The sequence below is a fragment of the Heterocephalus glaber genome, unplaced genomic scaffold, assembly GCF_053883595.1.
Source record: "Heterocephalus glaber isolate CG9 unplaced genomic scaffold, H.glaber_assembly_v1.0 deba00001813, whole genome shotgun sequence".
In the NCBI taxonomy this organism is placed as follows: Eukaryota; Metazoa; Chordata; class Mammalia; order Rodentia; family Bathyergidae; genus Heterocephalus; species Heterocephalus glaber.
Genome location: NW_028258484.1, coordinates 2797415 through 2823373, shown reverse-complemented (window position 1 = coordinate 2823373; position 25959 = coordinate 2797415). Strand labels below are relative to the sequence as shown.

Genomic DNA, 25959 nt, shown 5'->3' with positions numbered 1-25959 from the left:
CGAAACCACTGAGCTAAATCCCAGCCCTATCTCGGGATTTTTGATGGAATGCTTCTTGGAGGTATGCAGGGAGATCTAGAAATTTTCTCAGAGTTTATCTAATAATTCCCATTTCTGAGTTGGTGAATTTTCCATTTAAATAATTGGAGTTTAGGGTTGCTGTCTGCTTGATCATACCTAGGCAGACTCAAAGGTTCACTAGTCAAGTCCTCAAGTTTCCCGAATAGAAGGTGTCAAGAAATGTCCAAGGAAGATGAGTGGTGTGAGTATGGGGAAAAGATTCTTTCCTCAGACCAGGTGGCTTTCCAGACCTGGCTCCCACTCACTGTCTGTGTGTCCTGGGTAGACTTCCATACCATTCAAAGCTTCAGTTTACTCATACACAAACTGAGGTCCTTAAATCACACCCTGGATTGTAATGAGCAAGAAGTGAGACTATATGAGAGCGCGCATTACACAGTACATGACTTGACCTTGGGTGGTGGTGGCTTTTTAAGTAGAGAGCAGAGTCAGCAATAGCTGCCTCATTTTTCGGGGACATGAGAATTAAATGCAGACTGCTTTTTGTCATTCAATGTCAGTGACTTTGTATCCATTAAATTACCTCCAGAAAACTGAAGGCCTTCTTCAGGCAGCTAAAAGAGTTTCTTTGGCAGGTGGGTGACAGGCCACATATGTCTCCTGTATTCCTGTAGTCTGACCCAGTCTCCTCTGCTCCCCAGTTTCTACCTTGGCTGTACAAGTTTCCCAGAATGCCGACTGGCCATGTGGTTTCCCGACTCAGTGCTGGAGGTCAGCAGGGATGAGAGTGTGTGTCCAGTTTGTCAACCGGCCCCTGTGTACAGGTGAGCTGAGTGCCTCTCAAGGGGTGTACCACACACCGTCTTTCACTTCCTCTTACAGAAATCTGCGTGGGGCATCCAGGGATTGCCATCCTCGGGCCCTGGATTGTTTGAGCTGCTCCCTCGGCAGCCTAGCCAGCCACCCTAATCCTGCTCTGCTGTTTTCATTGTGGCCCAGTCTGAGGGGAGCTCCCTGCATCCTGAGGAAATTTGGAGATGCCCTTCTACTCTCCAGGCAGATCGTTCAGCATTGGGCTCAGGAAATTATTCACATATTATATATGGTGTCCAGGCTCCTCCAAAAAGCCCAGAGGACCAGTGCAGAACAGTGGTTCTCAAACCCCTTGGTCACTAGAGCACTCCTACACTAAGAAACCATCGAAAAGCCTGAAGAGCTTGTGTTTGTGGATAATGTTTTTCAGTATATACCATATCTGAAGTTAAAGTGGAGGCATCTTTTAAAATATTTATCTGTTGGGGCCAGGGATTTAGCTCAGTGGTTCTGCCACGTGCCTTGAGAGCTCAAGGTCCCAAGTTCGATCCCCGGTACCAAAAATATATATATTTATCTATTTATAGAAATTCATTGCTTACTAACATAAATTTTTTAAGTGACTTTTAGGGTAAAATACCTAATTTCCAAAGCAGAAATACATTACCAATGAAAAAAATGACATTGCTTTACACTTTTGCAAGACTAGATTCCTGACTGTCCCTTTAGTCAGCCTTGCAAGTGTTGTCACCTCTGGAAAACTATTGACATGAATAGAAGAATGAGAGCAAACTAGACACAGCTTTTTAGTATTCTTAGTTTCCATCTCACCTTGAAGGGCTCTAGAACCACATTTTGAAAACCACTGGAGAGCTGGGGATTTAGCTCAGTGGTTCTGCCACCTGCACCTCAAGCACAAGGTCCCAAGTTTGATCCCCGGTACCAAAAAAAAAAAAAAGAAAACCACTGGTGTAGAGAAATGGAACCTTTCAGCAGTATCTGTATGGGTGATGAATTGGGTGGCTTCATATACTCTGCCTCCCACTCTGTGCTCCTGTGACGGTACAGGCCTCATGGTTGGCAGCTCAGGGGCCTTCGGGTGCCTTGCATGGGCTTCTTCAGGAAATGAAGGGATGGCCTGGGGCTGGAGCACCCTCTGTGGACTAAGAAGATGCTGAGCAGCTGGTAATGTTTTGTGTCATCTTCTGGCCTCACTAGGTTGAAGTTCAAATTCAAGCGTGGGAGCCTTCCCCCAACCATCCCCCTGGAGTTTGTGGGCTGCATCGGTGGATGTGATGAGACCCTGAATGAGATCCTGGGCGTGCAATTTTCACGGGGTCCTCCCAGAAGCAGCCAGCCCTCTGGCCACCTGCAGGCTAGCCAGTCAATGAACAGGATGGACAGCAGCCACTCCCAGCCTCCTGACAGTAGACAGACCAGACCCTCACAGGCTCAGGCCCAGGCCCTCCTGCCTGCTGCTGCCACTGGTGAGAGCAACGCTGTGACTTGCAACTGTGGCCAGGAGGCTGTGCTGCTCACCGTCCGAAAAGAGGGCCCCAACCAGGGTCGGCAGTTCTACAAGTGCAACAGTGGTGGCTGCAACTTCTTCCTCTGGGCCGATGGTGGCCATCCTGGAGCAGGAGGAGCCCCTGCCTCTGCAACAAGACCCCCAGGCAGCTCACTTGGACACCCACCAGGCTCAGGGCACCACTTTGGTGGCTTCAGCAACCCTGATGATGGCAGTGGTGGCAGCACATCCTGCTTGTGTAGTCAACCTGCTGTCATGAGAACAGTGCAGAAGGAGGGTCCCAACAAAGGCCGCCAGTTCCACACGTGTGCAAAGCCACGGGAGCAGCAGTGTGGCTTCTTTCAGTGGGCCGATGAGAACGTGGCCCCAGGTGAGGCAGCAGAGCATGTAGGTCCACCTCACAGACCAGAGATGACAGAAAGAAGGCAGGGCATTGTAGTGGGGAGATTGCAAAGGGCTCCCAGCTATCTGTTTCCTCATTGGCCACTTTCAGCAAGGCAGTGAACTGCTGTCTTCGTTCCAAGTTAAAGAACTATCATTAATTGGTGCATTCACTGTGGCCAACATAGAACCTGCACAGTGACACCAGTGCTCCTTTATCAGGACAATACCCCAGAGCCTAGGATTTTTAGAAGTATCAGGTAGCATAAGGTGGTAGACATAGCATATTTTGACATGGAGCTGTCCTTCATAGAGAAGAAGGAGTGTAACCCATATACCCCTATCTAACACTATACCTGTATTTCTTGCCACTTTCAGTGTGGATGTGAGTTCTAAATTCAGCCTTCCTCTTAACTTTTCCCACAGGAACTTTTGCAGCCCAACCTTGGCCAGGAGGCAGGAGCAAAAGGCCCCGGACCAGTTCCTCAGATGCAGGGTCCACAGCAAAGAAATCTCGTAAATGCAGTCTTTGCCACCAGCCTGGACACACCCGGCCCTTCTGTCCTCAGAATAGATGAAGGCAGTAAAGTGTAGAGGGGCCACTTGCTCAGTCTGGAGATTGAATTAACTAGGACTAGGTGGCTATTCACTGTCCTAGAAGCTGAGGAGGGTGTTGGGTTTTGGAGTTGGGCTTTTCTTTGTTAAGGAGCACAAAGTCCAGACCACCCTCAAGAAGATTGGCTCTGCTGGACAGTGTCGCCCTGCCCAGGGCTCAAGAATGACCACAGCCACTGCTGAGAAGTCATGCTGCTGCCCTGTGACCCCCTCCCCCACCACGGATGGGGACAGCAGAGGAGATAACCATTGGTGGCTGTGAACCCACAGCTGTGGCCTGCTGCACTGCAAATCAGAAAGCACCCAGGGCTTTCTGGGTGAGGAGGCAGCACCTCCATCACAGGCTTTGAGCAGCCTGCATGGGGCTTCTCCCCACAGCCATCCTGGGAAGGAAGTGGCTCTCCTAATACCATCAGATCTGCAAAAGTTTCACTTCCATTTCATTTAAAAACCAAGAATCCCTAACTCATGTGCCTTAGTAAAGAATGTATTATTTACTCTGACAAGTGACAGTGCAGCATAGTGTCTGGTGACATTTGCAGGAGTGACAGCCAGTAGTGGAGGGAGTGCTCACCAGCACTGTCCCTGATGGCCCCTTCCCAGTCCAGCCCTTCTCCCTGCCATATGGTGAGTGCTGACCCCAACTTGTGCACTCCCCAATTTGTCAGTTGGAGCAGAATTGCCAGCACAAGACTCAGAACACTCACTGTCTTCCACCCTTGCCAGAGATGAACTGTGAATATTTCCCTGTGAATAATACATAGTTGACTGGCTGTGTTTTACACTTCAGAAGAGAAGCGGGAATGGTCACAGTGGCAGTTAGCAAAAAAATTGTTCTCAGGCCCTGTGACTGCAAACCTCTGCCCTTTATTAAATCAGCTGTCTCTGCTGGCAGGGTGTCAGGCCAGTGGGCTCTCCAAGTATGGATTCCTGGCCTTGTTCCTGGCGCAGCCTGGTCAGCAGGTGTGGGTCCCAGCCTGCGATGCTGGGTTTTCCCAGTCCCTGGCAACCATCTACCTACTTTGTTTCTACAGGTTTACCTATTCTGGACATTTTATATCAATAGAATCACATAATACATGAGCTGTGTCTGACTTCTCTCACTTAGCCTGGTGTCTATAAGGTTCATCCACATTGGAGCATGGCTCAGTACTTTATTTTTATGGCTGAATAATTTTTCATTGTGTATACAGTAGTCCCCCTATTTGTGGGGAATACGCTCCAGGATTCCCCGTAGATGCCTGAAACTTGGAGAGTACTGAAACCCATACACAATATACTGATTTTTCATTAACATACCTGTAATAAAGTTTTATTTATAAGTTAGGCATAATGCCACCCTGCTTTGGAGCTAGTCGATTATGGACTAAAACTTCTACAAACTGAGTTAAATATACCCCCTTTCCCGTGTGTGTGTGTGTGTGTGTGTGTGTGTGTGTGTGTGTGTGTGTGGCACAGTGAGAAATTTAAAAACAAGCCTGGGATGTTGGTGTGATCCCCAGCACCAAAATCTAAAAAAATTTTAACATTGAAATAAATAATTATAAAAATATACTTAATAGGTTATGTGAATGTGGTCACCCTTGAGAGAATCAAGACAGTATTTTGGGGCCACAGTGGACCACAGGTAACTTTTATGCTTGTCAGTTGGACATTTGAGTTTCTACATTTTAGCAATTGTGAACAGTGCTGCTATGAACATTTGTGTATGAATATTTGACTAGTTGTTTTCAGTCATTTTGGGATTATGACTGAGAATGAAATTGCTGGATCATTTGGTAACCCTGTTTTAATTTTTGGAGGGACCACCAAGCTTCCACAGTGGTTGCACCATTTTATAGTCTCAACAGTGACATACCAGGATAACTTATTTCTCCATGTCTTTGTCAACGCTTTATTTTCTCCTTGTCAATACTTGTTATTTTGCTTTTGTTTCGTTGGTTTGGCTTTGTTTTGTTTTGCAGTACTGGGGGTTGAACCCAGGGCTTTGAACATCCCACTAAGCAAGCATTCGGCCACTGAGCTACACCCCCAACCCTTTCTTTTTTTCCATCTCTTTTCTTTCTCTTTCTTTTCTTTTTTCTTTTCCTTTTGTTTTGTTTTTTGCAACAGGGTCTTGCTAAGTTCCTCAGGCTAGCCTTGAACTTGAAATCCTGTCTCAGCCTCTCAACAAGAGTAGCTGGGATTACAGGCATGCCCCATTACAGATGGCTTTCTTTTTAATACCCATGTTCATGAGCATGATGTGACATCTTTTTTTTTTCTCCAGTTTTTTGAGTCAAGGTCTTGCTGTGTAGTCCACACTGATCTTGAACTCATTACCTAGACTAGGCTAGCCTTAAACTTGCTATCTCCCTGCCTCAGCTTCCCAGAGCACTGGGATTACAGTGTACACCATCATACCCAACTCTGAAGGTGCAGCTTGGTTGTTTGATTTGCATTTCCTTGATGGCACTGACCATCTTTGCATGTGCCTACTGGCCATTTGTATATGTTCTTTGGGAAAGTGCCAATAAGTCCTGTTTCGGGGAAACCCAATGTACAAGAACCAGCCACCAAAGGTGGAAAGTGCTGAAAGACCAAAGAGCAAATCCAAAATTGTGCAGGTTGGAGTTATTAGGGACAGAATCATGGGGCGGCAGCAAAACAGGTGGATCCCCTCACAAGACAGGAGGAAGAGGTTTATATGGTAACTAGACAAAGGTGGGCTTTGACCACCAAATATACCTGAGTTTTTTCAAACTGTTAACACAGGGCTGGGGATTTAGCTCAGTGGTTCTGCTGCCTGCCTCGAAAGCGTAAGGACCCGAGTTCGATCCCCAGTACCAAAACAAAAAAAAACTGTTGACACAAATAGAAGTTCAAGCTGGGAGTGCTGGCACACACCTGTAATTCACCTACTCTGGAAAACTGAGGCAGGAGGATGGCAAGTTCAAATCCTGCCTGGGCTACTTAACTTAGATCGATCCTGTCTCAAAAATGAGCTCGTGGCCAGCGATTTAGCTCAGTGGTTTTGCCCCCTGCTGCTCAAGTGCAAGGACCTGAGTTCGATCCCCGGTACAAAAAAATAAAAGAGCTCGTACAGGGTGGCTGTGGCTGCAGCACAGCCATTGCTGTGATGGCTTCAGGGCTGAGCAACTGACTGCTTGGTGAGGAGGGGGCCCAGTCCCCTGGCCACCTCCGCCACCTCCACCACCTCCTGGAAGCATTTTCATGAAGCTGCATGACCCACAGCCTCCATGAAGACCTACGGAGAGGGAGTGTGCCTGAGCAATTATTACTAGAGACCAAGGAGAAGAGATTGATCAGAGATTTTGATGAAAAGCAATGAGGCAAATGAAGCTCAGGCAAAGAGAGGAGGAACTATGGTATGCACTCCTGTCCTGTAACCCCATGATGTCTAAGCTGCAAAACTACCAGAAGGACCTTGCCAAACTGCATGGGAATTGCCGGGGATTTAGCTCAGTGGCACCGTGCCTGCCTCGCAGTCCTGAGTTTGATTTCCAGTACTGAAAGAAGAAAAAAACTGCATGAGGAGTGAGAAGCACACCTTTGACAACCATACCTGGGGGCCAAGGAGATCTAAAGTATGGCACATGTATTTTGGTGAGTGAGCATGAGTCTGCTACAGTCTCAGAGGACACTGCTTCTGCAAGGCACTGAAAGCCTCAGCTGGGCCACCCAGAATACTAAGCAGCCTCATCGAATTGCCACAGAGACTGACCAGATTGGCTCAGAAGTCCTAGAAGAGCCAAGGGAGCAACGAGACCAGCTGAAATACACCACAAGCAGACCAGTAAACCCAAGTGAAAATGAGCGAAAGTCAAAAGATTCTCCATTCAGTGTCCAGAAAGTGACAACCAACAAGCTGCTGCTTTCCATCTTCCTCTTATCGGAGCTAGTCATCCTGGGAAGCCTGGTTTATAACAAGTCCTTTCACAAGCACCGAATTTCTTATAAGAAGGGCTTTGTGAACCAGAACCTTGACCCTGTGGATGAATGGTGTTAGGAATGTGGAGTGAGTATGTTGCTGCTGTGGGCAGACAGTTCAAGGATGCACTTGTGTAGCCAGGCTGTGGGAAGAGGGGGCCAAACAGAAAACCACATAAATCTGAAGGAAGAGTGACAAAACCAGTTAAATGTTAAAAATGGGCTGGAGGGCCGGGGATCTAGCTCAATGGTTTTGCTGCCTGCTGCACAAGCTCAAGGACCCAAGTTCGATCCTCAGTACCAAAAAAAAAAAATGAGTTGGAGATGTAGCTTAGTGCAAAGGCCCTAGGTTCAATTCCCCACTACCACAAAAAAAAAGCACATCACTCCCAGATGACTCTCTTAATGACTGTCCTATAGGGCTTGGGATGAAGGACAGGACCCCCAGGAGGGCACAGCAAGATAGTCATGTCAGGCTGGGCCCTGAAGAGTCCTTTACCTGTTTCTGTGCGTGTGCGTGTGCATGTGCGTGTGCATGTGCATGTGTGTGTGCATGTGCGTGTGTGTGTGTGTGTTGCTGGGGATTGAACCCAGGGCCTCACACATGTTAAGCATGCTACACCCCCAGCCCCTCCCCACTTTAAAATTGGGTTATCTTTTTGTTGTTGAGTTGTAGGACTTCATAGTTTCTGGGCCCCAGGGGTATCTGCACTTTTTAAATCTTTACAGGTAACTCCTCTGCATGTCAAGGCGACAAACTGCTGGGTTGGACCACACCAGGGAAAGAGCCTGGCATTTGAAGTCTGCCAGATCTGGACTTGGCTCGTTTTCTGACTCTCCTGACATACTCTACCCCTGGACCCTCCATTACCTCATCTGTGATGGGGGTTCGCATTCAACATGAGGCTCTGGAGCATTCCCAGTCATGGGAAAGCCCTCACAGAGCAGCCTGCTGGGGAGTTTTATCTCTTGTGGCATATGCAGGGAAGCACTGTTTAGTGCAACTAGAAACTTACTGGAAAGGTCCTTTCTTTAATTGGAAAGATTTTCATTTGGGTGTTTTGTTTTATTGGGGGTTTGGTTTGGTTAGTTCAGTTCGGGGTCTTGCTGTGTAACTCAGGCTAGCCTCTAATTCACAGTCCTCCTGCCTCAGCCTCCCAGAGTGCTGGGATTACAGGCATACACCACTTCACATGGCTGATTGGAAAGGCTCTTATTTGCTGTATTGAACCCTATTTCCTGGAGTTTGTGCAACTCAAGACCCAGAAGAAGAAAACAACCCCTTCCATGAGCCCATGCAAGACTAGGCTCTGGCTGGTTGTTCATTTACAATGGTTTCTGCACCATCCTTTTAAAGGAGGAAACCCAGGTTCTGATGGACAAAGTGCCTTCCCATTCTAAGCAGCCAGTATGACCCTGAAGTCTCATCTGAGTTCCTGTCTCCACTCCAGTTCCCTGAAGGCCCCTTCCACTCCTCCTTCACACACAGAAACTGACAGCTCAGGTGGTAGCAGTGTCCCTGCTATCTGGTGAAGAGGCAGCCTGCCTGGCTGTTGGGTACACCCCGGGTGACCCATCCTGATAACCAGAGCAAACCACACCAGGGCCACTCCATAAGTGCTAGTGGTTGAAGGAATCAGCCCAGGCCTGCCCCTGACACTGGTTTTAGAGCCACCAAAATTAAAAACCTGATTTGGCTGGATTGTATTCAGCACCCTGGTTTGCTAGTTTAGAATCAGTTTGCTTGCCTGCCTTCTGAAGGTTGGCCATCCCAGCAAGCGGCAGATGGGTGCCCATCCATACCTCAGATGCCAGTGTCCCTGTGGGGAGGTGGTGCTCTGAAGCCTGCAGGCTCCACCTGGACACTCCTGAAATCCAGCCCTCCTCCATGCAGAGGCCAATCTGAGCTCCCCAGACTTGAGGACAGAACCCAAGGCCTTGGACTTGATGGGCAAGTGCTCTACCACTGAGCTAAATCCCCAGTGCCACTAACTGGGTTCTTACCGTCAGGAGTTCAGCAAGCAGGGCAGAGGATCCACAGAGGGTCACTGAGGTTAGTGGTGCCATGGGTGGGTACACACTGGGCCTTCATCCACTGCAACCTTAGTTCTCCAGTAAACGTCCATTTTTTTCTGTGTCCTGCCTCAGCGACAGCACTCTCCAGGTAGGTCCTGGCCTGTCTCTGAGCCCCCTCACTTGGGGCCCTGCAGCTAAGGGCTCCTTAGCTGATAACAAATGACTGTGCTAGGGCCAGGGATTTACCTCAGTGGTTCTGCCACCTGCTTTGCAAGCTCAAGGTCTGGAGTTCAATCTCTGGTACCAAAAAACAAACAAACAAATGACCGTGCAGTTCCTTAGTGCAGGTGGTGACCTCAGCCCCTTGCACTGCTGGTAGGAGTAGAAATGGACACTTGGTTTCCCATTCCAAAGTAACAAGACCTTAGGAAAGGAAATCTGGACATGCAGCTGTGTGGTAGTGAGCTGGTAGTAGAGGTGAGTTGCACCTGTGTTTCCAGGTCCCAAACCAAGACACTTGGACCTTTCTGCATTGCTTTCTGCCACTCCTGCCTCAGTACTCTGAGGGGTTTGTTTTCTAACCTACTGCCTTAGAATGCAGTTTGGCAAGATCCTTGAGTATCTGAGCAATGCTAGCATGGGGCCCAATCCCAGGGACCTCCCAGTGAGCAAGCTGCGTGCATGAAGACTTTCTTTAGAACTTTTTCTTTTTGAAACAGGGTCTTGGTACATTGCCCAGATTGGCCTCAAATTTGAGATCTTCTTGCCTCAACCTCCTGAGGCATTAGACTTACAGGCATGTGCCACTATGCGCAGCGGTTTTCCTTTTTAAAAAGAAAGTCAAATGGCTGGGGATGTATCTTGGTAGTACAGCATTTGCCTAGCACACGTGAGGCCCAGCGTTCTACCCTGAGCACTGTAAAAATAATGACAAACATGGAAACCCAGGTGGATTATTCTGCTGCTGACCATTCCTGAAATGTTTGTATTTATAAAAAGAATATTGATGGGCTGGGAATGTGGCTCAGCAGCACAGTGGCTGCCTGGAAAGCATAAGGCCCTGAGTTCAATTCCTAGTACCAAAAAAAAAAAAAAAAAAAAACCCCATATATATATATATATATATATATATATATATATGGGTGGGTTTTTAAAAAATATATTTATATATGTTGATGAAAATTTTTTTGCTTTGTTTTTTGGTGCTGGAGGTTAAATCCAAGCCCCTATGAATGCTAAACATGTCCCCTCCCACTAGCTGAGATTTATGAGCTACATCCCCAGCCCTTTATTTTTAAAAATTTTTATCAGTACATATTTGCCATACATAATGATCACATTCATCGTAAGGACTTGTACCTGTCCATAATATCTTGCTTCCCTTTTTTTTTCCCTTTTGTTTTTTGAGACAGGGTCTCACTATGTAGTTCAGGCTGGCCTTGAACTCACTAGTCCAGGCTGGCCTGGAACCTGTGGTGATCCTCCTGCCTCAGCCTCCCCAGTGCTGGGATTACAGGCTTTTGTTTCTATTTTTTTCCTTCCATTCTTTTTTTTTTCTAAATCCTTTTTCCCTTCCTTCCCGTCCCACCTTGTTCCCCTTCCTATTTGAACATATTCTTCCTACTTCCCGATACCTATCCTCCATTTTGTTCCTCATTTACCATTTAGGTTTCTCACACAAGAGAAACAATGTGATATGTAAACCTGTGTGTCTGATTTATTTCACTTAACATTATGGTCTTGAGGTGCATAAATGACTCAAGCTTATCCTTCTTTATGGCAGAGTAGTACTCCACTGTATATAAATACATTTTCTTTATCCATTCATCTGTTGATGGGCATATGAGCTGTTTCCAAGATGTAGTTATTCTAAATTGAGCTGCTATAAACATGGCTATGCATATATTGTTATGGTATGATGATTTTTAACTCGGGAAGATTCTTAGAAGGGGCACAGATGGGTCACATGGAACCTCTAGTTTTCGTTTTTTGGGGAATCTCCACACTGATTTCCATAGTTGTACCAATTTACACTCCTACCAGCAACGGAGAAGGGTTCCTTTCCCCACAGTCTCGACAGCATTTGTTACTGATTTCTTGATGATAGTCATTCTTTCTAGAGAGAAAATCTCAGTGTTGTTTTAATTTGCATTGCTTGATCACTGATGTTGAACATTTTAAAATATATTTATTTGTTGTTTGTACTTCTTCATCTGAGAAATGTCTTTTCATTTCAGATGCCCATTTTGGACTGGGTCTTTACATTTGGGAGGGATCTGATTTTTTCAAGTTCTGTATATATTCTAGACATTAGTCCTTTGTCTGAGGAACAGCTGGTAAAATTTTTTTCCCCACCCTGTGGGTTGTCTCTTCATTCTGGTGGTGGTTTATTTCACTGTACAAAAGCTTTTTAATGTGATGTGATCCCAGTTGTTGATTCTTTGTAGTATTTCCTGTGCAGTCGGGGTTTTGTTCATAAAGTCTTTGCCTATACCTAGGTCTTTGAGTTTTACCTATTCTATCTTGCAGCAGATTGTTTCTATTTTTATATTTTGTTTTGTTTTTTTGGTACTGAGGATCAAACTTGGGACCTTGCACTTTCGAGGCAGACGGTGGAACCACTGAGTTAAATCCCCAGCCCTTATGTGATATATATATATATTTATATATTTATATATATATATTTATATATATATATATTTATATATATATATATATTTTTTTTTTTTTTGGTACTGGGGATTGAACTTGGGTCCTTGCACTTGCAAGGCACTTATTTTTATATTTTGATCTTTGATTCATTCTGATTATAGTTTTATGCATAGCCAGAGATATGGATCTAGGTTTAGTCTTTGGCATGTGGAAACCCAGTTATCCCAGCACCATTTATTAAAAGAGGCTATCTTGGGCCAGGGATTTAGCTCAGTGGTTCCACCGCCTGCCTCAAAAGCACAAGGACCCAAGTTCAATCCCTGGTACCAAAAAAAAAAAAAAAAAAAAAAAGAGGCTATCTTTCTTCCAGTGAAGGTGTTTGGCCCCTTTGTCAAAGATAAGGTGGCTGAGTGTGTTTGGAGTTGTTTCTGCACAACTTCCTTTTTTTGTTTTTTGAGACAGGGTCTCTGTAGTTCAGGCTACCCCTGAACTATATAGTCCAAGCTGGCCTCAAACTCATGGCAATCTTCCTGCCTCAGCCTCCAGAGTGCTAGGATTACAGGTGTGTGTCACCATGCCTGGCTTGTTTCTGTATCTTCTATTCTGGTCTAGTGATCCTTGGGTTTTTTTTTTTTTTGCAGTACTGGGGGTCGAACTCAGGACCTTGCATTTGCCAGACAGGCACAGCACCACTGAGCTACATCCCTGGCCCCTCAGGTCTGTTTCTTTGCCAGTACCATGCTGTTTTTATCACAGTAGTATAATTTCAAATTGGGGATTGTGATGCTGTCTGGTTTGCCCTTGTTACTCAGAATTCCTTTTTTTTTTCTAGGTCTCTTCCGGTTTCAAATGAACATTAGGATTGTTTTCTGCAGTTCTGTGAGGTGTGCTTATTGGTATTTTGATTGGGATTGCATTAAATCTGTATATCACTTTTAGAAGTATGCCAGCCTTTTTTTTGAGATGTTTTTTTTTCAATTATAAAATTGCCCAGGCAAGGGCCAGGGATTTAGCTCAGTGGTTTCACTGCCTGCTGCACAAGCACAAGGACCCGAGTTCAATCCCTGGTACCAAAAAAAAAAAAATTGCCCAGGCTGAGTTTAAACTTTTTTTTTTTGGTACTGGGATCGAACTCAGGACCGTGTGCTTTCGAGACAGGCGTCGGCACCAGAGCTAAATCCCTGGCTCAGCAAATTTGGAATTTTTTTTTTTGTACCAGGGATCAAACTCAGGACCTTGCACTTGTGAAGCAGGCAGCAGCACCACTGAACTAAATCCTCGGTGCATGAGTTTAAACTTTCAATCCTTTTGCTTCAGCCTCCCAGGGTTGTTGGGATTACAGGCATGTGGCACCACACTGTTTTTTGTTTTGTTTCTTGACTTATGCTGAGGTAGAGGCTCCATGAGCGCCATTTTGTAAACCACCATTTTGCTATACCTTTTTTTCATTTGCCTTGAGTAGACGGAGTTACTGCTTTGCCGAAGTCATCAGAACTGCTGGGTCTGGGTCACCTGGTAAAGCTCAAGGAACTGAAACGCCTGGTTTTGCTGAAGGATCTAGATTTTAGGGTGTCCAGGCCCTGCACCAGGACACACCCTGTTCACCCTGGAAGGCTAACTTGGGTTGTCTCATAGTAAATGGGAACGACTGGATTTAGCAGTAGCAAATCTTGCCAAGAGCCAGGATCCAGCCAGTCCAGGCCACAAGAGCCTGCAAAGGCTCCTAGAAAAATGTCCCTTTGCTTCCTGTTCTTTGGCTAGAAACTGAAGTCCATGAACCTTGGCTAGGTGACATAATCGTAACATTTTGCAAGGCCGCCAAGCATGGTGGCACATACCTGTAATACAGCACTCTGGGAGGCTGACACAGGAGGATCACAAATTTGAGCCCAGCCTAGGCAACTTAGCAAGAACTTGTCTCAAAACAAAGGGCTGGAGATTGTAGCTCCGTACTCCCTGGGTTCCACCCACACTACCCGGCCCCCAAAAGAACATTTTGCTCCCTTTTAACTCATCCTATTTTTTCCCTATTGCATCCATGCTGACAGGAAAGTCAAGCATTACCCGAAGCAGATGGCCTCCACAGAGCAGTCTGTATCAGACCACACAAGGGTCTAGTCTTATGAGAGGGATTTTTTGTTTCGTTTTCAATTTTTTGGGACAGGATTTCACTATGCAGCTCAGGCTGGCCTTGAATCTGTGATCCTCCTTCCTCAGCCTCCCGTGTGCTGGGATTATAGGTGTGCACCACACTCACCTGACAGGGGCTCTAGGCAGAGCTCACAGCCTAGGGTGTGGCTCAGTAGTATAGTGCCTGCCTAGCATAAGTGTGGCCCTAGGTTCCAACTCCAGACCACAGGAAAAAAAAAAAAAATTGAGGGCTGGGGATTTATCTTAGTGGTTTCGCCACCTGCTGCGCAAGCACAAGGTCCCGAGTTCGATCCCCAGTACCAAACAAAAAAAAAAGACAAAAAATAAAAGCAATATGAAAAAAAAATTGAGCTGTCTTCTGGATAGCTGTCTGCAGTCTTCTGCCAGCCTCTCCCTAAAGTGAAGGGCTGTGTGAGCCAGGGGGCTCACTTGGCAGCTGGGATGGGCCCGGCCACATGAAGCTTGGCGACACAGGTGTAGGGAAGGAAGCAGCAAAGCCGAACAAGCTCATTCCAGGGCAGCTGTCCTTATGCCAGGTAGAAGCTGGCACTGCCCACCCAGCTGGTCCCCATGGCTGCCCAGGATGGTTCTGTGCTCCTGGTCACTCAGACGAGAGGACTGAGACACAGGCCTTGTTCCCAGCTGCTCCCTCGCCACCCTTCCACAACTAGTAACACTGCTCTGAGCTCCTCACACATCAAGACCTGAGTTCAGCTCTCAAACCACACACCTAGAGCAACCTCGGCCAAGCCAGTCTCCCACCTTCACCGCTGTCCTGTGTCCCCACACAGTCCTGTACTCACTGCTGGAAGGGGAGCTATGGGAAGACAGAAATAGGGTGTGGCGGCGTGTAGCTGCGGGAGAGGACGGGCTCTGCACACATGGTCCAAAGTCCTCCCCCACCTCCACTGTCACCTGTGGGGACAGAAGTGAGCCTAGCTTGGCTCTTGAGGATGCCAAGATGACCTGGCTTCACAGCTGCTCAGCCCTACTTGTGGGGCCATAAGAAGCTGGGAGGTGGAGAAAACAAATCATAGACTCGTGCAACAAAAAAGCAAACAAAAAGCCAGAGATTTACCTCAGTGGTGCAGCCGCCTGCCTCACAAGCGCAAGGACCCGAGTTTGATCCCCGGTACTAAAAACAAAGACTCGTGGTCATGGCTGAAGGGCTATGGAACACACAGAGGGCCTCAGCTGCTCAGCCTTTGGGAAAGAAATCTAACTACAGTAGTTGGTTCCTATTAGACTTCACACCAAGACCCTCTTTTTTTTGGGGGGGGGGATAGAACTTGGGACCTTGCGCTTGTAAGGCAGGCGAAGATACTCTTAATGTCCTCATTTCATACAACCAATTTGTTATGGACTGAATGTGTCCACCTAAAAGGTATGTTGAGGTCTGAACTTCTGATGAGAAGGACTTAGGCAGGGGCCTTTGGGAGGCCTGAGGGTATGGCCCACATGGTTGGCTTAGTGCTCTTATAAAAGAGGCACTGAGATCCCTTACTCCCTTCTACCCTAAGAAGACGTGGTTAGCTGACATCCATGAACCAGGACACGGGCCCTCACCAGACAGAAACTGTTTGTACCTTGATCTCAGACTTCCAGCCTCCAAAACTGAGAAGTAAATCTCTGTCATTTATAAGCCATCCAGTCTGTGGTATTTTGTTATAGCAGCCTAAACAGACTGACACTACTTTTGTTGTTGTTGTTGTTTTGTTTTTTGAAACAGAGTCTCACTATGTAGGTCAGGCTGGGGTTGAACTCACCATGTAGCCCAAGCTGGCCTGACTTGTGGCAGTCCTCTTGCCTCAGCCTCCCAAGTGCTGGGCTTACAGGTGTGCACTACCACACTTGGCCCCTACGCACTACTTTTTAAAATAAACCCTACCACCACCAAGTTCATCTCAAGTCCTCCAGACTAAGCCACAGCTCCAAACAGCAGCCTGTGAGTGCCAAGATGCCCTTCCCAGTAAGTCACACATGTGGGAGAAGTTTCTCCTTTTATTCTTGTTCACATTCAAGCCATAGCTTTGTTTCAGCAGGAGGGATCCTGGGATAGGCAGTAACCCTGGGAGGAGGGGGACTGTCCCTCCTCCAGCCCCTACTACTTCAGGCAGATACAGAACAGGAATAAGGACACCAACTGAACGGTTCATTTTGGCACTCTGTGAAGGTACAAGGCCAACCCCACACCCTAAGCCTCCATGAAGGGGCAGGGCACATCCTCTACTCTTCAGGGGACCCAGAGCAGCAACCAGCCTTGAGGAAAGGGCTCTTCCAGGGGCCTCTACAGCCTGAAGAGAAAACTCATCTAGCTGGAGGGAAAGGGGCCTTCCCTGAGGTATAAGGCAGGCAGCAAGTCAAACTGGGCTTCTGCTCCAGAGCTGGAGAACTCAAACACACAGATCAAACACACAGAAGACCTCAGGAAAACATCATCCTTCAGTAGCAAAGAGCTGTCCTCCCGGGTCTCAGGAGACTCAGCCCCCAAGGGTGGAACAAAGGCAGGATACTTAAAAGATCAGGCACTCTTCGCCCCCAGGATGCTTCCAGCTGGTGCCCAAAGAAAGCAGAAAATTTCCTGGCAGAGAAATGGAGTGGCCTTTATCTGGCCTGGGATGGCAGAAGCCATGTTCTCAGTGGATCACTGATGGTGATGATGAACTGAGCCCAAGTCCTGGGTTGGCCTCAAGGGGCTGAAGGGGCACCTGCACCTGAATGAGTAGCTGGTGCTTCCAGGTGCATAGGGCAGCCCAGGCACACTCAGGTGACAGCAACCCAAGCTCTCTCCAAGATCAGGGATCCAGGAGACTACAGCTCATACAAGTGCCCCTCCCCCACAGACTGAGGCAAGGTACTCTCCCTTTGTTCTGGCTACAAGCAAGCAAAAACCTACTCTGCAACTCCCGAAGGCAGGGTTGGGGGTACAGCTCGCCAGCATCAGAAAACAGGCTGGCCACCTGGTTCCTGCCCATCTAGACCAACCTCTCAGGTGCCTGGAGACCACTGTACAGTGCATAACCCATGTCATCAATCTCATCCTCCCGAAAGGCACCCAAGAGGTTCACACTAGGGTCAAAGTGGCAGGGCAGGCTGGCCTGCTCCAAACTGCCAATGAGCAACTCCAGAGCCTGCAGAAAATGCTCTCCCAAGGCCTCTTCGGTCCAGTCCACTTCCTGCTCCCCCAGATGCAGCACCACCTGGGTCAGATGGCCTCGGCCCAGGCGTCCCAGGGCTGGGTGGTGATGGCAGACACCACACAGCAGCAGCAGCAGCCTCCGGCGAGTGCCAGCATCACGGTCATCAAGGGCCTGCAGTCTGGCAGCCTCCACTGGATATAAGTCCTGAAGCCAGAGGTTCCCCGCCAGCCCCTCCAGGGGCCAGGCCAAAAGGAGACGGTTGTCCTCGTTGGCCCCAGTGACTGTCACGAGCACAATCATGGTGAGCTCCAGGCACTCATGCTGTACCTCCAGCAGCAGCTCCTCTGAGGCCATGCTGGGCTTGATCAGGCACCCAAGCAGGCCACCAATGGCTGGCCAGTAGACTGAGGCACTGAGGGCTTTGCGGAGCAGCTCCAGCAGGACTCGAGGGGAGAGGTAGCCCCCAATTAGGAAGCGGTCCCAGGGGCTGCTTCCACGTGGGTGGAACTCAAGCTGAGTCCTGCGCACAGCCCAGCAGCGAGGGTCTTGAGCCACAGTGTCCACGCCAGGCACCAGGCTCCATAGGCCCGGCTCCAGAACCAGTGGTGCCAGGAGGCGCACATGCTCTGTGGTCCCAGCCTGCAGCCCCTCGTAGAGTGGTCCTCCAGGCACAAGCGCCCCAAAGGGCAGTTCTGGGAATTTGTTCTTCAAGTAGGCCTGAAGCTCCAAGGCAATGTCACCAGCCAGCTGTTTGGCCAAAGCTACATGAGCTGCTGGGATAACCACATGGTCCTGCTCAAATGCTAGCAGTTTCTCCTGGAAAGTCAGACACAGCGGTGCTGGGGAGATGAGCTGAGGTGGCATCTGAGGTTCTGTGTCTGTAGGTCCCTCTGCAGAATGAAGGGAGCAGGGGAATGTAACAGAATTCTCCATGACAAGAGACTTGATTATTAGATGAGCAATAGCTCTTGTCCTTGTTCTTACCTGAAACAGCCACTGCAAAAGCACTGAGTCCAGGTCTCAGGACAGTGAGTACTTGATGACAAAGTCTCACTGGCTCAGAGCCCCAACATCCTGGCCTTACAACTAAAACATCTTCATGCAGGGTGAGAAAGTCCTGCCCCTCTCCAGGCCTCAGTTTTCCCATCTGAGACCGCCCACCTTACTTGGGTAGGAAGTAAGAGGACAAAAACATGATCCTAGAGTGAGGGTTATAACTTAGTGGTAAGAGAGCTTGCCTAGCAAGTTCTGGGTGCCATCCCCAGCACCAAAGCAAAACAAAATAAAACACCCATTAAACATCTGAGGAGCCCAGAGAGGAGCAGAGACTCAGGTAGGGTTGCAAGGCCAGTCAGTGGCAGTGCCTGGACTGCCCCTCCCAAATGCAACCACCCACATCAGAAGGGAAGGGGTGCTGCTCACCTGGACCAGAGGGTGGGGCCAGGGGAGATATGGGGTGACTGAGGGCAGCAGGTGGGGGCCGGGGCTGCTGGTGTGGTGTGGCCTTGAGCAGACTCAGTTCCTTCCAGCTGTCTCCCTTGGCATCATCCTCATCCCGAGGGGTAGTGGCCCTGTCAATAAGCTGCAGGTAAAGTGACACAAATCAGAGCAAATGATGCCTGGGCAGCCATGGCAAAGTTTTGGGGCAAAGCAAACCAGGATGCTGAGGCGGAAAAACAGGGGTCCTAGCTTCCAGTGGCAGTCTTAGGAAGTCCCACCGCCCCTCCAAGGGCCTGTTTACAGGACCCAGGCCTATCCTCTTATTCTGGAAGCCTCAGGAAGGCCCCACCCAGCCTGGCCTTACCCTCTTCACGGCCAGGGTAGCAATGCCCAGCACAGCAGCCCCACCCACGCCCAGCACCAGACGGGCGTTGGCCAAGAGGAAGTCCACAGCGCTGCCCAGGCCCTCCTCACCACGCTGCTTTCCCCGCTTCTGGGAGAACTCGGCCATGGCCTGCCTGCAAGAGAGGCAGGAGAGCAAGGCAAGTGAGGGTGAGGGTGGGGGTGGGGGTGGCCAGGCTGGCAGGGGACTAGCATGGGCAGATGCTCTAGGTTAACTGAGGGCTGGGCCATGGCTAGCTTCCCGGGAATTTCTCCTAAGAAAGGGGGCACGAAAAAGGGCTTCTTCCCAGGTGAGATGAGGAAGCTATCAAGCCCTCTCCCTGAAATCTACAAACAACCCACCCCTTCACAAGGGAGCTCATACAGAAAGGCCCTGGGCTTTTAACAGGTCAGAGAAGGGAGTATATTTCCCGATCTCCCTATACAAGACTTCTAATATTAGCAAAGATCCGTGAGGTGTGTCATATCATCATCAGCCCTACTTTACAGAGATGGAAGCTGCCAAGTTACAAGTAAGTGGTGAGGTCTCAAATCCATGACAACAAAGCCTCCAGACTCATCAATCCCCAGAATGCAAGCAATCCTTCCCAGGCCATGTGGCCAGGCACTCAGGTTCCTAACCGAGGCAGGGCACAGGAGCCCTCTCTGATATTCTCTCAGGAGCAACACACAAAAAAACCCAGAGAAGACCTGCAATTTGGGGTCTCAGACAGCCTGGGGGGATCAGATCTTTGGCAGGGACCACAGTGAAGCTGAGTTACCCCCCAAATCTTGACAGGAAAACTAACAGAGGCAGAACTATCAAATCAGAGGACTGGCTGAGTGAGATGACCCAGGCTGCTTCAGAGGGCTGGGAGCCTCCTGACAATGGATATGTGCAAGTCAAGGCTGAAGGCCCCACTGTCAGGATGGCAAGCAGGGCAATCCTAAAGATGCATCCCACAGGGCTTCCCAGGGCCTCTGGAGAGGGTGCTTTCCAGGCCTCTTGGGCCTGCGACAATACTGGAGATGGAGACAAGTGTCCTCAGCTGCTGGAAGGCAAAAAACAGAGAAAGTCAGGGCCTGTTTGCTCACCAGTAAAAAGGCCCTGGTAGCAGTGAGGAAGGCTTGGAAGTGACCTGTTCTGAAGTGTGTGACTGGGTGGGGCCAGGCACTTGGGAAGTGGAGGTAGAAATCTCCCATGGTCCGGTCCACCAAACTACAAGGTCACAGCCTGCTGGGACACCAAGGGCTTCTGCCCTCCCTGCTGAGCTCTGGCTATCTGGAACCCAGTTGCCAGATGACAAGATGCCTAGAGTAGCTAAAGCCTGAGGCACTGTGTGACTAAGCCTGGACACCTGTCTTCAGGGGGCAAACTAAAAATAAGATGTCGCTCTGGGGCCTGCGAGGTCATAGGCCAGCCAGTTGACCCACCACAGCCCCAGAATCAGTTTCTGCTTCCTCATCCGGCACGGGGTCCAATGGTGACAATGCTCCCAGCGTGACAAGGAACCCACTCTACAAATAGTAAAGTGCTTTAAATTCCAGCACCCGTCTAGACTACACTCAGCCTGGACCCTGACCAGGTCGCACAGGCCCCAACCCGCAGCCTTCCAACTCTGGGAAGGTGGAAAAGGCACGGGTGTTTAAAAATAACCTGACTCGGTGCAACCAGTCCCTGGATGCCGCCTGTCCTTCCTCTCCTAGGCCAAACCCGCCTGCCCTGGGCCAAGGCAGAGGAGGCCTCGCAGCAGCCCATAGACGAGCCTGTTATAGCCGCTTTCATGGGGAGGTCACCGACGCCCTGGGATCCAAGGACAATACCCAAAGCAGGATGGGCCACGATGGATTCGAACTCCGGGTTTGGGATTCAAAGTCCTGCCCTCTCCGAGCGCGGACCACGGGCCACGCCCCCGAACCGCGTCGGTACGCGTGCTACACCCGGGGGTGGGTGACTTGGGGGTGGGTGACTTAGGGGTCCGTCTCGCCACCCTCTGGACCATACCTCCGTTTCGGCGTCAGCGCACCGACCGGGGGACGCTCTGTCCGCCGGGACCTGGGTCCCCGACCCTCCGGGAAGTAGAACGTGAAGGACCTAGGAGAAGAACGCCAAGGCCCCGAGGGCGGCCTCTGGCCCTAGAGGCACACAGACAAGCAGCCCCTCGCTCCAATCGGAGAGCTCCACTCCTGCACACATTCCAAAACACTGCGCGGCTCAGCCAATGACGGGGAGGCCACGCCCTCTCGCCCTTCGGTGCGCTCCCTTCGGGGCGGAACTCGCTGACGCACTCTAGATTTAAAGGCGCGGGGCCGCATTCCGAGCCCGCGACGGGGCGACGTGAATGTCAGTAGTCGTGAATCCTTGTGACTCCTGAGTTCCTTGTTATGGGAGCCTTGGTCTGCAGAAAGTTACCCGCCCCCACGCTCCTTCCAGGGGCCGAGCAGACATATGGCACTTGGCCCAAAGGCCCGCATCTGTCTCAGGTCACCTCTGTGAGAGTCCCTGCTGGCTCCCTATTGCCGACTGGCCCGCCAGGCGCTGAGTGTAGCTCGGCCTCCGCCACCTAGGCCGTGCGACTCGTGTCAGCCATTCAAAATCCAGAACTCAGTTTTCTGTTCTCTGAAACGGGAAGCTAGACACCTACACACAACCAGCAAAGGAGGGTTGTGTGGGCCACGGCGAAAACCGCTAACAGCGGGAGGATGCCTCTTTCAGGGATACAAAGCAAACCAATCAATAAATAGCAAAGGGGCTGGGGATTTAGCTCAGCGGCACCGCGCCTTCCTTGCAAGCACAAGGTCCTGAGTTAGATCCCCGGTATAAATAAATAACTAGGGGAGGAGGGCTGACGCTAAGTAGGAATAATAATACAGTAACCTGCCATTTAGCGCCTGCTGTATGCTGTGGCTTCGCGCGTGCTTTTGCTCTTTCGCTTCTGACAACCGTAGGAAGCACTTTACTGGTGCTTCTTCGAAGACCCAAATGTCTCTATCTCTGGTCTGCCTTACACAGAGACGGCCAGGGAAATGTGGCCCCGGGGCTGAGTCCAGAATCTCTGCCAGGGTCACGGCCACCTTCTGCAGCAGCCCACTGGACAGTCCCTGAACCTGCAAGCCCGACACCCTCTATCCTGGACGCCGCGACTGAATCCTGGAGGCTGTGCATAGCATACTTCCAGCTGAGCACCGCGGCGCCCCCGACTCCCGGACCAGACGGGACTCGCAGGCCTAGAGAGGCCCAATGCCTCTGAGGCTCCGGGCGCGGGCGGGTTAAGGGGCGGGGCCGGCACCGCCCAGCCCGCGGCTCCCCCGGCCGCCCTCCCCGACCCGCCCGCCAGCCGGCCCGGCAGCAAGAGCGGCGGCGCCATGGAGGCCACCGGGGTGTTGCCGTTCGTGCGCGGCGTGGACCTCAGCGGCAACGACTTCAAGGTGAGCCGGGCCTGGCGGCGGCCGGGCCTCCCCCCGCGAGGGGCCGAGCTGCGCGCTTCTTCCTGTCCTGCTGCCACTGCCTGGACTGCGAGCGGGGCGGGGTGGGGCTTGCCGCTTGCCTTTCCGCCTGGAACCCACCGAGGCCTGGGCTCTGCGTCTCGCGGGGGCGGCTGCAGCCCCGACCCTACGTCCCTGCTCTCCTGGGCTAGTCCCCCACCCCAGGGTTGGCGCGCCTGTGCTCCCACCCCTCTGAGGTCGCACGCCGAGCCAGCCCTTACTCCGGCCGGCCGCGGCCCAGGCTGCCCCGGGGTGGGTCTGGAGCCGACTCATCCCTGCGCGGTCTCCACCCCCACCATCGCCCCTCCTCATCCTGTGCGGTCTTGAGCAAGTCACTTCCCTTCTCAGAACCTGGGTTTTCTGATCCGATGAAAGGCTTGAAAGTAGACCGTTTGGATGCCTGAAATGAAGCGAGATCTGTTGGTATGGAGAGTGTTAGGCAGCTGTGCAAGGTCCTGGGTGACAGTTGTCTGAGCAGCTGCTGGACTGATAGATCTGGGGACAAGGAGTCCAGGCCCCACCCAAGCCAGTTGGTGAGGAAAGAAGGTGACTCTAGGGAGTGAAGAATGAGGTGGGGTCAGCGTCACGACCTGAGGGCCAGCAGGGAAGGGGAAGGGAGCTGGCCTGGAGGCCCAAGAAGGGCTCAGGGGGGTGACAGGTGACCAGTCCGTTTAGGTGTCAGCCTGGGGCTAGGGAGAAGGCAGGCTCTTTTGGCTTTGCCTGCATTTATATGAGCCTTTGATTCCATGCACAGGCAGCCACACTAGCTTTTCTCTGACCCCTCCTCATTGTCTTTATCTGGGGTGTCTCCTGCATCTTTTCTGGACCAGGAAAATCTGAGTCACCAGCTGGGAATGTGACCATAGGGGGAGGGGACAGAACCAAAGGCACTGAAGGGATGTGCTGCCCCAGACTGGACTTGGTGCCACAAGGGCCTGGGGCAATGTGGGGGGCTCTGGAATATGGAGAATGAATGAATGAATGAATGAGGTGATGCCTGTGCAGGGTGGGGAGGTGGGCCTCAGCACAGCTGGAGTTTGAGCCTGGTCAGGAATGGCTGATAGGCTCCTGCTGCCTTGGGGGCATAGTGGGGCCTTGGCGTTTGCTGGGACCCCAGGTGGCCCAGTCAGGAATGTGAGCAAAGCTAAACACAAAGTGGGTGCTGGGATGTCACCTAAAATAAGCCAGTTTCATCCTGGCCTTCCTGAGACTCAGAGGCCAGCAGCAGAGATAAACCTTAGGCTAACATTTTTGTCACATGGGGGCTTTTATTAGCCCCATTTTATGGATAAAGAAATTGAGACACAAGGGCTGGGGATTTAGCTCAGTGGTGCCACTGCCTCCCTGGCAAGCACAAGGTCCTGAGTTCGATCCCCGGTACCAAAAAAAAAAAAAGTTCTTGAAAGACATTGAGACAGAGTGACAGAGTGTCTTGTCCAGGGTCTCACAGTTGGTGAGTTGGCTATTTTTCATAGCTGGGGGTCAGGGGGCCAAACAAAGTGGGGACTCAGACCAGCCTCACCGTGACATGCCCCCACCAGGGTGGCTACTTCCCTGAGAATGTCAAGGCCATGACCAGCCTTCGATGGCTAAAATTGAACCGCACAGGCCTCTGCTACCTGCCGGAAGAGCTGGCTGCCCTGCAGAAGCTGGTAAGGGGCTTTGGGTAGTCAAGGAGTGTCCCTATGGATGGGGTTAGGCTAGGTGGGCAGAGCCTGCAGGGAAGGTGAAGTACACAGAGGAAGAATACAGATAGCTGTGGGTAAAACTGGTGGAGACAAAGTGAGCACTCCATCCTGGAAGGTGTGCAAAAAGGAGCTGGGTGTGTGAGGGAGGGAAGCTGCAGAAGTGGTTTGGGCTGGTGGACCCTCCTGGGTAGTGCGAAGTTCCAGGGACAGTCAGGGACTCTGGACACCCCACCTATCCTCTGCTCTGGTCTGAGCCTATGCTCCCTTGTTCTGGCCCAGGAGCACTTGTCTGTGAGTCACAACAACCTGACCACACTTCATGGAGAGCTGTCCAGCCTGCCTTCGCTTCGGGTGAGTGCTGGCCCGTAGGTCTCTGGCACTGGGGACCTGAGGTCAGAGCTAGAACCCCAGATTGGGCCAATGTCTCTGCCCATCTCCCTGTCTGGCTCAGGATCCAGGTGTCACAGAGGGGTCCCCTGTTATTTCAAGAGGATACAGTTATGCCCTGTGTAAAGAAATCTATATGGATCAGAGAATTCCACGGGGGAGAGGTAAAACAATCCCAATCCCACCACCATTTTTGAGAGCTTGTTTTGAGATTCTAGCAGGGGAGCACAGCTACTAGTATACCCTTGACCAAGGAAATGGTCCTCCTGTATCAGGGGTGGTCGTCCTGTTGACCAAGCACACAGCTTTGGGAGGCACTCAGCTTTGAGAGCGGTGAGGGAGGAAAGGGACACCTGCCTAGCCAGCCAGATCAGCCGAATCAACTCTGGCGATCAATGGGGTGACCGATGTCCCAGCCAGACCGCCCTCACATCCCCCCCACCATTTTGGACAGCCATGTTAACATTAGCAGTCCAGGCCTGCCCGCTCCCCCCTTTTTTTGGTACCCGATCGGACTCAGGACCTTGCACTTGCGAGGCAGGCGGCGGAACCGTGGGCCTACCTCTTTGCCCCCCAGTCTTTGTGGGTTTGTTATATACCCCCTGCTCTCCACCCACATCACACATGAGAGTATTTGGCCAAGACACAGCACTGTAGTTGGAACTGATGAGCCAGGAGGATGATCTGATGTCCCAGAATATCTAGCCCCTGGCCATCCCTCCAGGCCTAAGGTAGGGCTGTCTCATCCCAGGCCAGAGCCTGAATACTTAGGGCCCAGCCAAGTTGGAAACTGGACTCTGACACCCTGGCTACACAGCTTGGACAGGTCCCTCCCATTCTCTGAGCCACATCTGCAGTAGGGTTACCCTGTAAAGCAGCAGCCTGCACTGCACAGACAGTAGGGTTGCAGGATTTTCATGGGCTAGCTGTGTATCGTAGCACATACCTGTAATCCTGGCACCCCAGGAGGCTGAGGCAGGAAGATGGCGAGTTTGAGCACAGTCTGGGATACTCAGCAATTTAGCAAGACTCTGTCTCAAAATAAAGAATATAAAAAAGGCTGGTGGGCCGGGGATTTAGCTCAGTAGTTCCGGCACCTGCCTCACAAGCACAAGGTCCCAAGTTCCATCCCCAGTACCAAACAAACAAAAAAACATAAAAAAGGCTGGAAATGTAACTCAGTGTGAAGGACCCGGGTTCAACCTCTAGTACCACAGGGGTGTGTTGAGGGGTGGGGTTATTAGGGGCTAAAGCTGGAAAATCACAAGTTTGAGCCTATCGTGGGGAATTTAGCAACTTAGGAAGATCTCTCAAAAAAAAAAAAAAATTA

At 50.6% G+C, this 25959-nt stretch overlaps 3 protein-coding genes across 12 annotated transcripts in view; 2 read left to right on the top strand and 1 right to left on the bottom strand.

The window, feature by feature from the left end:
* Top3a (DNA topoisomerase III alpha) overlaps positions 1-4696 on the top strand; it is a 32073-nt gene extending 27377 nt beyond the window's left edge. For all 3 annotated transcript variants that reach the window (XM_087203914.1, XM_087203913.1, XM_087203915.1), the window contains 3 exons: positions 723-845; positions 2053-2732; positions 3170-4696. In XM_087203914.1, the coding sequence (XP_087060040.1) occupies positions 723-845; positions 2053-2732; positions 3170-3321 (955 nt within the window). In that variant the 3' untranslated portion in view covers positions 3322-4696. The remainder of the gene's footprint in view (positions 1-722; positions 846-2052; positions 2733-3169) is intronic.
* An 11399-nt stretch (positions 4697-16095) lies between these two features.
* On the bottom strand, positions 16096-21245 carry Mief2 (mitochondrial elongation factor 2). 2 transcript variants are annotated; one of them, XM_004868682.4, is made up of 4 exons: positions 21074-21245; positions 19052-19205; positions 18670-18829; positions 16096-18137 (listed from the first exon to the last, which is right to left on the bottom strand). In XM_004868682.4, exons 2-4 carry the CDS (start codon positions 19196-19198, stop codon positions 17083-17085), a joined length of 1362 nt encoding a protein of 453 aa, XP_004868739.1. In that variant the 5' UTR covers positions 19199-19205; positions 21074-21245; the 3' UTR covers positions 16096-17082. The 2 variants fall into 2 exon arrangements, with proteins under 2 accessions (XP_004868739.1, XP_087060069.1); XM_087203943.1 differs by lacking the exon at positions 21074-21245 and adding an exon at positions 20726-20870.
* A 1096-nt stretch (positions 21246-22341) lies between these two features.
* Positions 22342-25959, top strand: part of Flii (FLII actin remodeling protein) — a 13785-nt gene continuing 10167 nt past the window's right edge. For 2 of the 7 annotated variants that reach the window (XM_004868686.3, XM_004868685.3), the window contains exons 1-3: positions 22342-22497; positions 24096-24206; positions 24522-24593. In XM_004868686.3, coding sequence (XP_004868743.1) covers positions 22435-22497; positions 24096-24206; positions 24522-24593 — 246 coding nt within the window. In that variant the 5' untranslated portion in view covers positions 22342-22434. Of the gene's footprint in view, positions 22498-22838; positions 23088-24095; positions 24207-24521; positions 24594-25959 lie in introns of those variants that run through there. The other 5 variants (XM_087203940.1, XM_021247589.2, XM_021247588.1 and 2 more) reach the window with 3 other exon arrangements.

What these genes read in the sequence shown, in the direction of transcription:
- Mief2 (XM_004868682.4), bottom strand. Translation starts at nt 19,198, where the DNA reads ATGGCCGAGTTCTCCCAGAAGCGGGGAAAGCAGCGTGGTGAGGAGGGC. An exon ending in CTACCCTGGCCGTGAAGAGG is followed by an intron (nt 18,830 to 19,051) that starts GTAAGGCCAGGC and finishes CTTTACCTGCAG; the next exon opens with CTTATTGACAGGGCCACTAC. An exon ending in GGCCCCACCCTCTGGTCCAG is followed by an intron (nt 18,138 to 18,669) that starts GTGAGCAGCACC and finishes TTCATTCTGCAG; the next exon opens with AGGGACCTACAGACACAGAA.